Source organism: Ursus americanus, chromosome 8, assembly GCF_024610735.1.
Source record: "Ursus americanus isolate L20-20 chromosome 8, mUrsAme1.1.p, whole genome shotgun sequence".
Taxonomy (NCBI): domain Eukaryota; kingdom Metazoa; phylum Chordata; class Mammalia; order Carnivora; family Ursidae; genus Ursus; species Ursus americanus.
Window position 1 is genome coordinate 24228311 of NC_142134.1, and position 18113 is coordinate 24246423.

The 18113-nt window shown below is 45.4% G+C and overlaps 1 protein-coding gene across 11 annotated transcripts in view; it reads right to left on the bottom strand.

Moving 5' to 3' along the window:
* The window catches only part of SEPTIN11 (septin 11), a 92971-nt gene that overhangs the window by 6171 nt on the left and 68687 nt on the right, over nt 1-18113 (bottom strand). For 2 of the 11 annotated variants that reach the window (XR_015725437.1, XM_045790051.2), the window contains exons 7-10: nt 17720-17888; nt 9420-9552; nt 7804-7991; nt 1917-1984 (exon numbers count right to left, since the gene is read on the bottom strand). Coding sequence is in view for 9 of the 11 variants with exons in the window: in XM_045790051.2 (XP_045646007.1) it covers nt 1960-1984; nt 7804-7991; nt 9420-9552; nt 17720-17888 (515 nt within the window). In the remaining 2 variants the exon portion in view is untranslated. Of the gene's footprint in view, nt 1-430; nt 4312-7803; nt 7992-9419; nt 9553-17719; nt 17889-18113 lie in introns of those variants that run through there. The other 9 variants (XM_045790102.2, XM_045790091.2, XM_087864061.1 and 6 more) reach the window with 8 other exon arrangements.

Here is an 18113-nt window from a genome sequence, read left to right on the forward strand (position 1 = left end):
AAAGCTTAAAAAAAAAAAAAGGAGCTTTTCTACAACAACTGGGAAAGAACAGCAGTGTGTCAGTTCGAGGGCTGACCTCCGTGAGCACAGCCGGGGCTGAGCAGCCCCAGCAGCGCTGACCCCAGAGGCCGGGCAAGAAGAGGCTACCTCTGCTGGGCCCAGGGGCAGCGGGGCACCAGGGACAACAGTCTGGGCAGAAGGGGATGGAACGGGGAAGAAAGGGAGGCAGAGACCACATGTGAAGTACAGGACACCACACAGCGAGTATCTCGGAGAAGGTGCTGCTGCCGGATGGGAGCGCTGGCAATCCATCAGACAAGGCAGGAAAGCATGAGACTCTTTCATTCCTATTTCTTTTATCCAATACAAGCATCATGTGTACATATGCATACCAAACACTGACTAAAAAGAACTCACAAAAGGGCACACATCGTTTGGGTAAAAATATATTTTCCCCCACTTTGTGTCTTGGCACTAGTGATATATGCATAGATTACCTGTCCACCACTCTCCTACCTTCACAGACACCAAATTACTGAGCGTGGTTGCTAAGTGATTACTTGCTTACTTGAAAAAATGATATACTTCATATCAATACAATTACTTTAGTTTTTAAAAAAGACAAGTGTCTAACATGCAGCTTACATACATGACAATTCTGCATTAACACCAAAAGTAGATTACACAACACTTTTAGAAACACATTGGTTATTTTCAAACAGCAAAATGACAATGATCTACAACTACAGTTTAAGGCATATCAGCATATTTTAAAATTAAGAAATAGACAAAGTTCTAATGCTGTTCACAGCTTTTCATTTATTTAAAAAATTCCCTTCATACCTACGTACAATCTAGACTTTGTAGGTCATAATTTCCACTAAAGAGTCATCACATATGTATCCTGTCAGTGGAACCAAGACTTCTGGAAGCTGAGACTTGACGATTTCAGACACTTGAAAATGGCAAAGCAGGGGATCTGAAAGGACGGTTTGGAAGGACCACACAGACACAGTATGACATGGGTTGGTAACAGCTGAAACCCAGATTCAACAGTCTGTATGTGAAACACTTATGGATATGTCAAGAAAGTGAAGAAACCCAGTCCATAGTTTGAGGTGCACAAGATATGAAGAATAGGTGTTATTGCTGGTGAGATTACAGAGCAGAGAAGGAAGAGAACAAGTAACCTGTGCCCAGTGTGACATTCAATGTTCCCCTGGTTGAGATGCCCTTTCTGGACAAAATTTTGATCAATTAATAAGGAGCCTAAGCTGGGAAAACATAGTCTCTAAGTGCCAATAAATTCTCATAAATGCTGTTCCATCATTCTACTGCACATACAACCGTTATAGGGACCTAAAATCCAGAAGCAATGGTCACTATGGTTGAAGAGAAGATATGGGGAGAGGCCAGCTAGAGCAGTCTGGCAAAAAAAAAAAAAAAAAAAAGGTATGTTCACTGCCAGCAGTTAGCAGGAGGGAAAGACCATTAAACCAAGATCATCAAAAAATTAAGCAGTCATAAAGGCAACGTAACATAAAAAATACTTCCCTCTTGGTTTTCTCCAAAGGAAGGTGGTAGTTTCTTATTCTAGCTTTACTCCATGGTCAGAACCAAGGACCATCTGTAACACGCCCACAAGGCTGTGTAGAACACGCCTGGGAACAAACATTTCTGACTTCCATATTGGTATCAAGGAAAAGCTGAATTTATATTGATTGTGGGAAAGGTACAAATGTGGCTATTTTAAATATATTTAGTGTTTTCTTTTTTTCTTAATAAACAAAGGCTACTCAAACCATTACCTCCCTACCTTCCTCCAAAAAAGGGGGGAAAAAATCCATCTATCCCATTTGTTTCTCTAATTTTAAAAAGTCAGAAAGATCTCAAAGTTTTCTTACTTCTGTACTTACATGCAAAGGCGAAAGCACATCCAATTAGATTTGAGGGTATCATTTATTCCGTGCAGAGCCAAGGACTACTGTGAAAAAAGGCACAGATACAGAAAGAAGAGAAGGGCAGCAACAACAAACCAAACAGGGCCAAGGAGCGGGGGCCGAAAAGGAGTTCAGAAGCAACATATTAAAAAAAGAGAGAGAGCTTCTAGGACTTTCTCTTGACTTTTTATTCCCTGACTCTCCATATGGTTTATTTTGTTGTGAAAATTTTCATGGGGAGAAAAAAAAACTCAATCAACAATCTTGGAATCAAAAAGTCAGCTGCATGCCTTTCACAGCTAGGCTCACTTTCGAAAAGGCTTTAGTGATGCATTAAAAATGATCATTTTAAGGTGACCATTTTTGGAACTTAGAAGTATATTTTCTGTTACAAGGCACAAAAATGCTCACACAAGCAGCGGTTGGAACAAGCATACAACACAAGTATTCAAGCTTCTGTCTGGTGCACAGCGTATGAGCAAACGCAGCCACGGTTCGAACCGGCATGCCATCTAGTATGCACGCTCCACAGCTGGCTCTGGGCCAGAATCACTAAAAAACAAAACAAAAACGTTGGTCCAGGTCCTAAGGCTGTCTTTGTACCACCACTGCTGCTTTTAGCTTGCAGTTCCTAGCCCAGCCTGGTTTGGCCTTCAGTGAAACTGAATCTTTACTTCGCCTAATTAGGTCTCCATCAGTTCATGGAAGACCATAACTTTTTTCCCCTAAAAGTATGGTTGAGGATGAAGAGAAGGGGAAAAAAAACTTCACTGGAATCAACTAGAGACTTATTTAAAACAACAACAACAAGAAAAGGTGTGTGTGTGTGTGTGTGTGTGTGTGTGTGTGTGTGTGTGTGTGTTTGTCCGGGAGATACAATGTATTCTGTCCCATTCACCTCATGTATGAGTAGTGAAGGCCAGGAGGAAGCAACAGGTGCAGTTCAGGAGAAATATTATTCTTTCAAGTAAGAAACGGGAGACTACAGAGTTAGAAGCCGGGAGGCTCTTGTTAGTAGAGGGGAGAAAAATCAAGAAGATGAAAGGATAAGCCTCACAAAGGAATAGTACAGAAAAGAGATTAAATATGCCCCCTCCCACACAAATGTGGTACGGAGTCTGTGTCATGACCTATGGGTTGGCCCTAATCCTTGTGGACAGGGCGACGGGCTCGGACCCAAAGAGCAGGTGGCACTAGTCGTGGTGAGGAAAACGGTGAGGAGCGTCCTTCAGGACAACTGGATTTGAAGGACCAGCTGCTCTATTTCCTCTTGCCTTTACTGCCCAATGTGAGAAGGAGACTATGCAGGCCAGCTGGATGCGCAGCTGAATTTCTACCTTCCCCACTCGTGGGTTTGTGTCACGTTCCTCCCCATTCCTACCTGAAACTGACGCGGTCCCCTCGGAATTGGTCTGCAGATGATATGCAGTTGATAAGAAATTTTCTATTTGGAATTTTCTCCTCCCGATTATTGAAAAGTACGGTTAGAAGTACTGCTGTGCTAGAATCAGCCATTGCCCACAGAGAGTATGAGAGAGCGCTTACTGTAAGCAGTAGGGAGGCTGTGGAAAGCCCGTCGTCATTAGCACAGGATGTTGCTACGAGGCCATGTCACATGACCTGACCCAGCAGATCGCTGACTAGGACAGGGTCAAGGTTGTGCTGATAAAAGGGAACATAATCAGCTTTCTCATTACGGTCCAACTTGGCCAGGATTGGGGAGAGGGGGATTTAGACACATTTTTAAAGCCATGAGAGGGGATGGTCTGAAGAGACCCATGGTACAGGCCAAATAATGCTATTATAATAATGAAAAACCCATGCACCTGTGAAAGTCCTAAAAAGCTGACCCACCATTCTGCCTATGTAGGAAGCTACCTTGCTTTGGGGCTGGTATGGAGAAGAGGCAGAGTGAGGTCAGGGCTTCTGCCACCATGGAGATGAGAAATCAAGAAAAGCAAACTGTTGTCATGGGTATTCGGGGTGATAGTTCGGCTGCTGAGGCGGTGAGAAGTTCTCCTGACAGACGTACATGGAGCCAGTGGCTCTCCGTCCCTCGGTCCAAAGCAACATACAAGCAACAGGCATGCTTCCTGCTGCCCCTCTGAACAGGCATAAAAGGCAAATCATTTACTTTCCAGAAACAAAGTCCAGCTGCACATAGCTTTTGGTGTTACTCTCTCGTTCTATCATTTTCCACTACCCAACAACATTCAGCAAAATGAGTTAATAGTTATTGGTGTCTGGGGAAGGGTAAAAAAATAAAATAAAATAAAACAAAAGGACACAGATGGCAGAGATACAATATTACTGCAAAAGCAGGTGAATGCGGGACCATCCTTGGCTTGCCAGGCTTTATGTGAAGCTTGCACTGCAAGTTAAAAAACAAAACAAAAAAGTTAGAAATAATAATAAATAAAAAAGAAAGGAAAATTAGGAGCGCCAGCACCAGCATTCGGTGATGGTGAATGCTCATGCAATGATTATGGAATTGACAGAAATTAAAACCACGAATCTGAGTAAGCTATTCTACATGACAAGCAAAAGCAAAATTTTAATATTGAATTAAAGAACACATGGTTAGTTTCCATTTGCATGTAATTTAGACTTCATGAGTGACTTCTTGAAACCACTACATGTGATAGTGGAAGGATTTACTATTTGATTTTCATTTTCTCAAATAACCATACAACATTATGTTATCAGATAATTTGGTCACCACGTCGGTGCTGAAGAGGAGCACATCTTTCCATTTCTGAGTGGCTGGAGTCAGAGAATAAACCTACAACAGTGTCTTTGAACAAGTAACTTGGGACTGGAGTACAGTGGGTGGAGGACATGCTATTAATCTACTTGGGAAGGGGAAGCAGGACAGTCGTTCCGTGGTTCCGGCCGCAGCAGCGCCGGGAGCGTCCCCCTCGTTCAGGTACAAGGCGACACCCAACCCAAGATCCACAGGCCTCACTTCGGGCGAGTCCGAAACATGCAACCTCATTCCTTAGCGAGGATCAAAAATAAAAGCTTTCTTTTTAAAAGATGAGCAGATGACTGTATAAACCGTACTTATCGGATGCTGGGTACAGTTTTAAAATGATGGATTTTAAAACCTTCTTTGGGGATGGATGAAACATCACCACCCATGCCTCCTGGCAACAGTGCAGAGTTTTCAGAAAGGAGAACACTGTCCACCGAGCAACTTACCCCGGGCAGTGCCAGCACTGTGGTGCGGCTGCGAACAAGGCCCGCGCCCTTCCAACCAGGGAGGGCAAGAGGTAGGGTCCGGCTAACAGCAGTGCCGGGTCGGCTCTACTCTGCCTGTCACCTTAGGAAATGTTATGGGCTCTCATGCCACTATGGTCAAGAAGCATAAAGCCTTACCTATGTTGAAAAGGGAGCGCGTCATTAGCATAGAAAAACAGAACTTAAAACTATCAGAAACACTGTTAATTTTCGAGGTGGAAGCATAGCAAGTGAATAAATAAGCATCTCTTTTTAGAAGAATCTTCTCTGTCAAACAAAGGCAGCTCCGAGGCGGCACATACGGTGACTTGGCACCCCCTCCGGCCACGGGAGGACGCACGCGTCAGTCTCCCATTCGTTTTCCAAGTGCGGCTCTGGTGACTGTCTTTCTGTGGTCCTCTCTAACCGAAACTCTAAGGGGATGGGGGGCTTAACTGTGACACTCCAGGCCTCTGACTGGCGGTTGCTTTCAGTGTTCAAATGGGAGCACTGTAGAAAAGGTTAAGAACCTACCAAAAAGATCCGTGCCACTGTCGGGTACAAAAGCTGGTCTTTACCGGGTACCAGATGAACTCTAATTCTATCGGTACCACGAGAAGGTATAAATAAGGCTACAACAGAATTCACACATACTGCATGTAAATGTGAGAAGCACTCTACACCACTACGGCCCAAGGTTGGCACGAAAATAACCTAAAATGACCGGAAGGGCAAGGAGAAGCCTCCCCACACGGGGACGTCTGTCACTACACAGACTCTGTGGAACGGAGGCACCGTGCGGGTGAGCTCGCGGGACTTGTTGCTTAAAGGCACATTCAGTGCACGGGAAACACCCCTGGAACGTTGCTGGTCTCTTATAAACATCCTTAGTTCTGAAACATGTACCTTGATGCACATTAGTGCTTCAGGGTAAGAAAAACTTGACTTTGGGTTTCCCAAGCTGTGAGTCAGCAGCTTTTTCTGTTTCATCCATACCTATGGATGTGGACCCACACACGCACGCACACACACACACACACACACATTTTATCTTGGGTTAGTTAGGATCAATGAGGGTGTGATGCCAAATGACTGCCCTTTCGTCTTCACTGAAGAGTGACTAACCTCCGAATCTCCGCAGGGGAATGTCCCCGTGAGTGACTGCTGCTGTCCCCACATGCACAGCACAGAGCGCTTTCTGGAACTGGATTATAATCCAGGCAACTGTTACGCTCAGACTTGAACTGGATTATAATCCAGGCAATGGTTACGCTCAGACTTAATCTGGCATAACCGAAGTTTCAGCCCTGGGAGTCCTTGATCCCTCGGGTCTGTACCAGCCCCATTAAAATCACACCACACCTACACCAACCACTTGCCGTTGCTCCGAAAATGGGCTTACTTCGTTGCTCTCTTGACAAGTTTCCTGCTGCCTCAGAGCTTGGAAAGTCAAAGTCTGTATAATGTGAAACTCTCGTGCGTCACTGCAGTAGTCCTTGTGATTCCTGCCACAGGCAACGTAAGGAGACCGGGGAGGGGCGAGCGCGCGCTCACGGAGAACCAGAGAACCCGCCGCTGTGCTCACGCCCCGCGCCGGGTCTCAGCGGCCGTGCAGATCCACTCCTATCTCTCTCCTTTGCAAGACTGAGTTCTTTGCCTATTCGACTGTCAACAGCTTTACCGTTTACTGAATTGTCAGCTTTTCCCCTAGAACCCTGGCACCTAAGGGTAAAGAGTAAGAGTCCCGCAGCGCGCTCTGAGCTGCCGTCTGGCTGCCCCGAGAGCCCTGTGCGCTGACCAGACGCGGGAGGGGAGCGCCTGCGGGTCTGCCCTCCCGCCGCCACAAGGCTGTTCCTAGAAGCTATCGTACTGACCACTGTGCTTCCCGTTAACCCAGCAGCGATTGTCCTAGACCTGCATTCTCTAGTCATTAAGGTGATCTGATGCAGAACTTGAAATCATGAGAGAAGTTCAAGGCTGGCCCGGCGGCCGCTTCTGCAGTTATTATAGGAAGTGACCAAGTTAAGAGCAGAATCTGACCCTTTGGCACATTAAATCAAGGCCGTATCTTAGAATATTCTTTTGTGTGCTTTGAGGATGGGTGGGGGTGTCTTAATGGGAAGGGTCCTTTGATCCCATTTCCACAATGAAACGATTCACCATCTTGTTGAATTTAGGGGAAAACTAGGGGACTCTAGCAGTTTGTCCCAATCTTCCATTTTGGAAACAAGACTTTCCGTGACTGGCTTATCAAGCCTCGCAACACAGAAGAGAAAAATTTTAACAATCATCATTTTAGGATGCCCTTCATCAAGAGTCATGAGGATTGTCTCCAGAGAGTAGTGAAGAGAAACAGACTGTCTTCTCCAGAGTCCTAGTGTTGGTGCAGAAGACGCCACTGGAGACGGCAGGTTCCTCCAGCCCTGATTGCTTGGTCGTGTGGTCAAGTTTTAGAACTTAATGTTTGTGTACCCTTTACAAATACTTTAAAAACCTGTATCATCTTCCCTGCACTGTAGAGAAAAGACTTGCTTTTATCTTTCTGGTAACAGACCAGTTTCCAGTCTGTAAATGGGAAAAGTAGAAACATGCAAGAGGAATAAATTGTTAGAGGGCCCCGAAGCATGGGGGGACACCCGCTTACTTTTTCTTATCCTTGTCTTTCTTGGTTTGCTGGGCCCCAGACTGCTGTGCCTGGGACTGTAGCAGCTGAGCGGCTGCTTTCTTCTTCTGGAAATTGTTCACCTCCTCCTCCAGCTCCTTCTTCTTGTCTTCCACTTTCTTCTTCTCTTCTTGGTGTGTCCGCTTCAGGAGGTCAAACTTCTCGTGGAGCTGGGAGGAGAAGAGGAGGCAAGCTTGGTGAAAGGAGTGGAAAGTTACTGCGGAAGGTCATGTGGATCTGCTCAAAAACAAAACATGCTCCATGATGTTGCTGCACCTGTGTTAGTCCTGTGAGGGATGCACCGTCTGGCGCTGCCAGGGGAGCCAGGCCGAGCTGGCAAAGAGCATCCCTTGGAGCCCTACTACGTGCCTTTGAGACTTGGACGCCTTGGCGCCAAAGGGAATCCTGTTCATTCTTACTGATAATAAAATACATATTCATTGTCAGAAGCATAAAGAAGAAAAAAATTATCCATGCTCCTAATTAGCAATTTACCTGAGTAGTAAGAGTAGTTCTTTATTTCTGGTCCTTTTTCAAAATGTATAATATACAATTACCTACAGACATACACAGTGACTACAGAGAGTATAGGCTATTCAAATAATAAGAATCTGTTGGGAGATTTCTGGCAAATTTCTTGACAAATTGAAGTTAGAAAATTATCACGAGGCAGAAACAAAAGCAGGGAGAGAGGGAGGAAGGACAGAAAGAATTAAGAAAAGAACTCTTACTAGATAATTTTAGATTTCTATCCAGCATCCACTTTGTACTTAGAGCCAACAACAAATAAGGCTCAACTTTCCTTTCTCTGCAGCAAAACTATATTGAGTGCTTAGCTATTTAAATAACCACTACATTTCAGTAGTCTTTATAAAGACAAATTAAAAGGGAACGATGTGGAAATTATGTAGACAATTTGGCAATGTACACAGCTAGAGGTCAAGCACTTGAGATACTCATTATCTACCATCAGAGACAAATAGATCATTCTCTCTCCCTCCCTCTGTCTAAATGGGATAAGTGCTATTGCAGAAATCCATGTGAACTTCTAGAAAGCAGTTAATTTGGCCTGGTCACGGGCAATGACGTGGAGTCACAAGGATCCCGGAGCAGCGAGTACATGTCCACAAAGGAAGAAGCACGCCTACAGACACGGCACGTGGAGACCCTCACGAACCACGTGGTGCCGAAGGGCCCCTCCACTGTTTAGCTCACCGAGTTGGCTGACTGACTAAAATAATAATAAGGGTCCCAGAATCCCAAATCTTATGTTGCAAGCCTTGTAAATTGAGGAAATATGGAGCTACAGAGAACATAGGGCCACAGCTGGAGACCTAAGGTCTAGTTTTAGTTTCCGCTCTGCTGCTTACTAGGTATGTGACTACAGAAATCAATTAACCTCTAGGCCTCTCAGGTTTATCATCTGTAAAATGGAGATAAGCATACCTGACCTGCTTTCCTCACCACGTTGGTATGCTGCTCACGTAATAAGCCGTACGTAGAAAGTACGTAGGAGAGCACGAAGGTCCATCAATATGGCGGATTAATGACACAGCTGGCTTCTCTGTCTCTGCCCTGAAGGAAGACAGACGGCTTACCTCTTTCTCTGCCTCCTTAAGTTCAGCTTCTTTCTCCTTCACTCTCATCACAAACATTTGCCTCATTTCTTCTTCTTTCTTCTGAAGTTCTCCCAGAAATTCATTTCTTTTCGCTTCGTAGGTCTCCTGAAGACTATTCAAAAGCCACAAACCAAGGACAGTGTTGTCAGGTTGAACAGGAAATTTCAGCTCATATAATTTCTACTCATTGCTGCCAAAAAAATAGACGAGGCTGCCACTTACTATATTAAAGGACACATACAGTGGCACCACCATCTCCTCTTTGGTTATGCAGTGATCAGAAAGACAAGCACATCGAGAACTGGAGATGAGTCAACAAGCACGACATAGCACTACAGGCATGTCTCACTGGCCACCTTGATCCCGCCTGTCTTCACACAGGGAGAGCGTGCATTGGGCTGGCCCGTATCTTACAGATCAGCAAACAAGGCAGACACCAAGTAAGAGAGTTTGAGGAAATGAAGGCAGCACAGCGTAGGGAGAGAATGCAAGGGCACCACAGCCACACAGACCAGGGTCTGGATTCTGGCCGCAGCAACTTACTGACTGATCTTGGGAAGGGCACAGTCCCTAAGCCTCAGTGTTCTCTGTCTAGGATGTGGCTGCAACAGCACTTGCCTTCTGGGATAGGATGCTGGGAGTTACGTGGGGGTAAAGGGAGGAAAGCATTCGACATACCCACTTACCTCCCTCCAGCCCCCAATTCAGAAAACGGATTCAGTGAACCATCGAAAGAGACAATAGTATACCTAAAGATATTATAGAAAACGGCTGCTTTTCAAGTTATATTACCAACTGTAAATACAGCAGGCAGGAGTTTTATTTTTATCTTAAACCCCATCCTTCTCCTGACTCTTTACGGAACTTTGAGCCCAGTATTTTAAATTAAATGCCAGACTCGGCTTTATCTCTAAGTCAGAACAAATACACTGACAGAAAAATTGCTTTTGGTATCACAACTTAAGAAAATACACCCCCACACCCACACCTACACAAAGAGAGAAACGTGCAGATATTGGGTACGGTGCTATTTCTATTTCCCCCCTGCAGTTTCCCTAGAAGAAGACTTGTTACGGTAACACGGGCCTGCAGGATTATCCACCTTCACCCTGGACTGAATTCACCCACAGCACTGACTCCAAACTGGACACCACCGTGGATGACCCAGCCACCGCACAGAGCCACTCCCTGCGTCCACACTTGTCATTTTAGAAGGAGAAAAAGGACATGAGGCGGTGCGACCACAAATGCATGTAGATAAACAATTAGAAAGTGTATTAATTAGGCTTGCTTATAATTCTGTGATCAACACTTTCATTGGTTGATTAAAAATAAGTTCTCCGGGGGCGCCTGGGTGGCTCAATCAATTGGGTGTCTGGACTCTTGACTTTGGCTCAGGTCATCGAGCCCCGTGTCAGGTTCTGCGCTGGGCGTGGAGGCTGCTTAAGATTCTCTCCCTCTGGCTCTGCACCCCCTCCCCCCACCGCGCTCCTGTGCACTCTGCCCTCGAGAGTGTCAACACTACCTGTTAATGAGCAATCAAGTACTTTGAGTTTCCAGACTTTCATACTATCTTTTGAAACAAAAACAATTCTGGCCGATGTTGACAGTAATATTAATTAATAGCAGTATTTGGACTTCAAATGTAAGATATATAGCCAGAGAGATACAGAGATGTACTGTCAGAACTAATTCATGAATTTGATTTTGCTTGTTTCTAATGACCTCTTCATCACCTTCACTTAGATCAGAACTGCCAAAGGCAGAAGATGACCTGTCCCTGGTACAAAATGTTGAGGGAAACTTCTTTATTTTATGATAATGAATATAACCACCCACTTCTTTCTAACAAGGAGTGGAACACCTTTTACAGAAACACTACCCAACCTATGTTCCTGAGATCACTGGTTTCACGAGATCTTCAAAAGAGGGGTTCCCAAGGCAAGAGAGTACAGGGAGACTGCCCTTCGAGGTCTCCTGTTCGAGAGTCAGAGAGTCACCATGCACAGTGGCTCCCAGCCCGGCAGCATGTCAGGATCACCTGGGCGCGTTTCAGTGGACTTTTCCTTTTTTTTTTAAGATTTTATTTATTTATTTGATGGCGAGAGAGACAGCCAGTGAGGGAGAGAGGGAACACAGGCAGGGGGAGTGGGAGAGGAAGAAGCAGGCTCCCAGCAGAGGAGTCTGATGTGGGGCTCGATCCCAGAATGCTGGGATCACGCCCTGAGCCGAAGGCAGATGCTTAACAACTGAGCCACCCAGGTGCCCCTCAGTGGACTTTTCTAAACAGTTTCCTAACCCCACTCTTAAAGGGGCTGATTCAGGATGTCAGGCGAAGACAAAATAATCTGCATTTTTAAAATGCTTCCGGGTGATTTGACGTAACTCATCTGCCAACCACTGCTTGTCTTAAATGCTCTAAAGTCCTCACGTACAAGAACCTGTTTATTAACTTAGAGCTCCCCAAATTTGTTTAATTATGGAAACTTTTTAAAGTAACCCACAGAGACAATGTACTTTAGGTAATGCTACCTAGAATGTGAGAACCCCCATGATGACTCTGCCTTATCTAGTTCCAGCCACAACCTAGCTTATGCTCCAGTTTCTGGAGATAGATTTTCAAACTATGGGTCATGACCCAAGCGAGCGTCTTAACCAATACGTTAAATGAAAAAGTTTAACAGAATAGGAAAGAAAATGCCCGAGTGCACGGCAAACAGTAAGAGCATGTGTACTTCAAAGTTTGTATACTGGGTCATGATGCAGAGCACACATTTTATAGCGAAGGTTTTCACCCAAAGTCAGAAAGCCCACGTCCTAGAAAAAGGCTATCAAGCAACACTGCGACTGGCCAGGTGGCCTCGGCCAGGAGACGCAGCCACAGCCTTGACATCTGGGCTAGAACAGGAAAGTGGGCTCGACAAATGCTACTCGTGCTATCACTGCGTCCTAGGATATGAACCAGGCTTTGAACTCTGACACTGGAAATGATAAGCAACATTTAGGAAATCCTAAGACCCTACTCCAAGGAGTCACACCTACAGTGAGATACTGAGAAATGCCTTCGAACAACCACACATTCACGGGGTCATAGTCCCCAGAAGCCTCTGCCAGTTGAGTTGTAAATGGGAGACACCAAAAACCCTCATTAATGCTTCCGGTCGGGAAAAACCAGTTGAAGAGGAACTGGTTCTATGTCATCCACTCACAAATACCTAACAGGATGACGTCTTTGGCAATTTTTAGATCCCTTCAACTTAATTTTTAATTGTAGTTATTAACACCCTTTTCTCAGTGAGAAATAGGCAATTTTTTCATGAGGTTTTAAGCTGGATTGAAACCACAGATTCTATCTTCTCATTTTGTCACATTTTTAATTCAGATTTTATTTTTAAGTAATCTCGACACCCAATGTGGGGCTTGAACTCACAACCCTGAGATTAGGAGTTGCACGCTCCTCCGACTGAGCCAGCCAGGCGCCCCTCTTGTTTTCTTAACAGCCCTGGGCACAGGTAGGTTTCACTTGTGGAAGTCAAGGGGAAGGAGAAGTGAGCAGAGGTACTTCAGTTCATACTTTATTCTGGTAATTTACACAGCATAATTCTCTCCCCAAGAACTACCTGGTGAAGGGCATGCCAGAGAATAACACGTCACCAGTATTTATGAAGCAATGTACACACGAGAATACATCAATCCGCACGATACCCCAGTAAGGTGGGTGTTACTGTCTGCCTCCCATTTCATAGATGAAGAAACGTGGACACTAGTGTTTAATCACCTGTCTAGGTCAGACCATGAAGAGGCTCAGACAGTTCTACCCACTGCACTGCACAGCTGGTGAACTGAGGTCTACGTGTTCCCCCCAAACAAATGGGTCTCATGGACCTGAAAACTTTGTGCTCTCTTGAGAGAACGGTGGTTACTAAGCCCTTTTTGTGACCTGACAGAGTCAGGAGAAGGTGGTATTCTAGGATAAGGAATGGGCAGTTTGGACAGGGACCGTTGGGAAAAGGGCAATGGTGTCTCAGGAAGAAAGCAGCAGGAACAAGATCGGTCCAGGCCCTACTTGGGTCCTACAGCCCCTCCCCTCATCTCCAAACACCAGCCACGAAGCGGCTGAGTCTGGGGAGGGGAGACCGGGGTCCAGAGAAAGCATGCTGCTCTGGTTGGGTTGAAGGCTGTAGTGCAGCAGTGGGAAAGATGTGCACAGGAGAAAGCAAGCTGACATCTGGGTAGGTATGTACGCAGACAGACACAAAGATTCTGCCACAGGACAATTCTGAATTGAGGCAGGTTCAAGGACACCACCACGGATGGCCTCAGCTTCACAGCCTCCGATGTATTCCAAGGCCTTAACACAGCCTGTTACTGTGCTCACTCAGCTCCTGCTTTTTGTTTCACACTGTACAATGTATTTGGGGGATGGCTGCCCCTTACTAGCCTTGGCTGTGGAGGCCACTGTCTGCTTTATAAACACAAGAGGAGCTTGGAGGACAAAAGTAGACACAGGGTGCTCAAAGGGAAGGATGGACTTCATTGTACACCCACACAGAAATCCTCTGCTTTGAAAATATACTTATACCCCTCCCGGCTCACCCAAAATTCACATGGAAAAAAATCTAAGAGCATCCAGCAATGAGGACTTTGAAGATGAAATTCTGGGAAGCCACTCAAATCAGCTGCAGCTTTTGCTTTTCTTTAATTGTGTCATCTTTCATGCAGGGTCCCCTCACTGCACCCCACCCCCCTGCCTTCAGGGTGGTCCCAGGCTCGTAGGAAGTGCTGGGGATGCTGGAAATGCCTCAGAAGTGAAGTCTGAGCCCTTTTTAAAGTAGTGGTTCTCAAGAAATGGAAAACCATGCTTATTTCACCTTCCTATTTGCCAAGACAGTTGATTCGAAGCCAGGTTAGATGCTCCAGGTGATGTTGCTTGCACCTGACAGACACCCTGAGTTTAAATGAGTGGATTTCTAAGAGGACAGACCATTCCCAGTGTCCCCAGTAACTCACATGATAGCAAGTATTTCAGAAGGTCTACGTCTCTCTACTTATTTTTTCATACAGGGAAAAGAGTAAAGGCTTTGGATGTATATTTATAATATATACCCCCCTTTTCATTATCAAAAAGGAAACCTCAGTCCCCTAATACTTTATTTTTGCTTTTGTTTCCCTTGCCTGAGGAGACATATCTACAAAATGTTGCTGCGGCCAATGTCAGAGAAACTGCCTGTGGTCTCTTCTAGGAGTTCATGGGTTCAGGTTTCATATTTAGGCCTCTAATCCATTTTGAGTTTATTTTTGTATATGGTGTAAGAAAGCGGTCCAGTTTCATTCTTTTGCATGTGGCTGTCCAGTTTTCCCAGCGCCATTTGGTGAAGAGACTCTCTTTTCCCATCGCGTATTCCTGCCTCCTTTGTTGTAAAGTGACTGACCATGTTAAGTGTGAGTTTATTTCTGGGCTCTCTATCCTGTTCCACTGGATCCATGTGTCTGTTTTCATGCCAGTATCACACTGCTTCAATTACTACAGCTTTGCGGTATATCTTGAAATCTGGGATTGTGATACCTTCAGCTTTGTTTTTCTTTCTGGATATGTCTCCTCAGGCATGGGAAGCCAAAGCAAAAATAAACTACTGGGACTACATCAAAATAAAAAGCTTTTGCAAAGCCAAGGAAACCATTAACAAAATTAAAGGCAACCTATTGAGTGGCAGAAGATATTTGCAAATGAAGTAGCTAGTAAGGGGTTAATATCCAAATTATATAAAGAATTTCCACAACTCAACACCCCAAAAATCCAATTAAAAAATGGGCAGAGGATTTGAACATTTTTCCAAAGAAGACATACACACGGCCAACAGACACATGACAAGATGCTCAACATCACTCATCCTCACGGAAATGCAAATCAAAACCACAATGAGATATCACCTCACACCTTTCCAAATGGCTAGTATCGAAAAGACAAGAAATAACAGGTGTTGGTGGGGATGTGGAGAAAAGGGAACCCTCCCACACTGTTGCTGGGAATGCAAACTGATGCAGCCACTCTGGAAAAGTGTGGAGGTTCCTCAAAAAATTAAAAATAGAAATACCATATAATCTAACAATTCTACTACTGGATATTTGCCCAAAGAAAATAAAAATATTAATTTGAAAAGATATATGCACCTTACGTTTATTGAACATTAGTTACAACAGCCATTAGTTACAACAACCTAGCGTCCATCAAGAAGTGGATGGACAAAGAGAATGTGGCATATGTCCACAATGGAGTATTATCCAGCTGTAAAAAAAGAATGAGATCTTGCTGTTTGTGACAAGAGGGATGGACCTACAGGATGTTATGCTAAGTGAAGTAAGTCAGGCAGAGAAAGACAAATACCATATGATCTCACTTACAAGTGGAATCTAAAAAACAAAACAGATGAATAGGGGCGCCTGGGTGGCTTAGTTGGTTAAGCATCCGACTCTTGGTTTTGGCTCGGGTCGTGATCCCAGTTTGCGGGATCGGGTTCCAAGTCGGGCTCTGCGCTCAGTACAGAGTCTGCTTGAGATTCTCTCTCCCCTCCCTTGCCCCTCCCCCAGCTCTCTCTCTCAGGTGAATAAATCTTTAAAAAACAAAAACGAACAAAGTAACAAACAAAAACCAGACTCTTAAATACAAAGAACAAGGAAGATGGATATAAATAAAGGAAAACAGAAACAGATCAAGTTTGTACCAGTTATAAAATCAATCAGTCACGGAGACGAAAAGTACAGCCCAGGGAATACAGGCAATGGTCCTGTACTAATGTTGTGTGGTGACTACACCTATCACGGGGAGCTCTGAGTACTGTATAGAATCACTGAATCACTATGTTGTACATCCGAAACTAATATAATACTGTATGTTAATTATATCTCAATAAAAAAATAAATGTAGTGAGATTATAGTGAGGTTACAGTGAGATGTAAAAACAAAACAAAACAAAAAAAGGAAACCTTAGGCCAGAAGAAAGGGAACGAAATGGGGAGTGGAAGATGTGTGAATAAAGCATATTGTCTACAAGTCAGAAGGCCTGGATGACATCTGCCACCTTCCCAAAGTCCCGGAAGTCAGGGAGGCCAGAGCAGTCAGCTGGACCCTGCTCTGCCAGGCCTTGCAGAAGCCCCACCAGACCGGCCCAGCAATACCGCCTCCTGCTGGGCACTTACCTTGGGCTTGCAGGAACGGCTTTAAATGCCAAAAACAGACAGCAGAAGAGGAAACAGTCTTTTTCAAACAACCGTGACCCCTAATGCGTGCCCAGACACACCTCACATCACCTCACCTGAAATCTCCCTCAAGATGCCGTGTGGGCCCAGGAGGGACAGAGCAACCCTCTCCTGAGCCCAGAGGTGGCAAATGTGGCCTGGGAGCCCCACCTCATCTCCCCAGTCCATGGCCAAGGCACTCAGCCCCTGCCGACCCTCCCCCACCACCAGGTTCTGACAGCAACTGGGCTTTGCTAGGCCACTAATTCTACATTAATTTTGATAGTCTCCCCTTCACGTTGTGCCTCTTCATCTCTATCCATTGATGATGTGAGAAAATACACAAGAACTTTTCTACAAGTTATTCCCTTTCCTCCTCATTAGTAGCTAGCATTATCCTGAGCCCCCGAGAGCTTTAAGAGCCTTGGGAAAGGAGACCCGGCTGGCAGCCAGGAGCGCAGTGCGCTGGCATGAGCGGTCACAGCTCCGTAAATGCCTGGGCCGGGCTCTGTGCCTCTGTGAGGAGAGCGGCTCAGAGTAGGGCTTCACTTCCTACTATAGGACCCTGGGTAAGTTGTTCACACTTTCAGTGCCTTTGCATCCTGACCTGTAAAATGAGGAGGATAATGACATCAACCGCATTGGTTAGTTGAGACAATGCCAATAAAGTGGTCACGATGCCTAGCGACTACGCTACTAACTGTCCCCACCAGGTCCCTCTGTCACCGACGTCTTCATCCAACAAGTATTTCTTTTCTTCAAAGATTTATTTATTTGCGAGAGAGACTGTGTGCATGTGCCCATGCCGGGGGAAGGACAGAGGGTGAGAGAGAATCCTGAAGCAGACTCCCCACTGAGCACAGGGCCCCACGTGGAGCTCGATCTCACAACCCTGAGATCATGACCTGAGCCCAAAGCAAGAGTTGGGTGCGTAACTAACTGAGCCACCCATGCGCCCCAATGCGCTAAGCATTTCCATGATGTACCAACACACCACTCGAGCCACTATCTGGGGAACAGCTGGCTGCTAGGTGGCCTCCTACCTGAAAGGCTTGCTGTCAGGGTCAGTGTCCTTGAAGCCCATCTCCTCGAGCTTACAGCGCCGATACAACTCATAATGGCGGGTGTGAGTCTGCTCTCGCAAATCTTCCATGTTCACGCGGATCAGCATCTCCCGAAGTTTCACGAAATCACAATGGTTTTCATTCTCAACTGCAAGAGATGGGAAGGTGGGAGTGGCTATCAGTAATGATGTCCCTGAAAATCTGAAGTGACACTTTCCAGAGGTGGTCACCATTGTTCCTGAAATCTCTGAAGTCTCAAAGCCATCTGCAGACCCTTTACTGGATTCGCCTCACATTCCCAATGAGGACAAATTGCTGACATCGCAGACCGTAACGCTGATGACAACAGTGACGGCAGAGGGCCTGCTCAGGG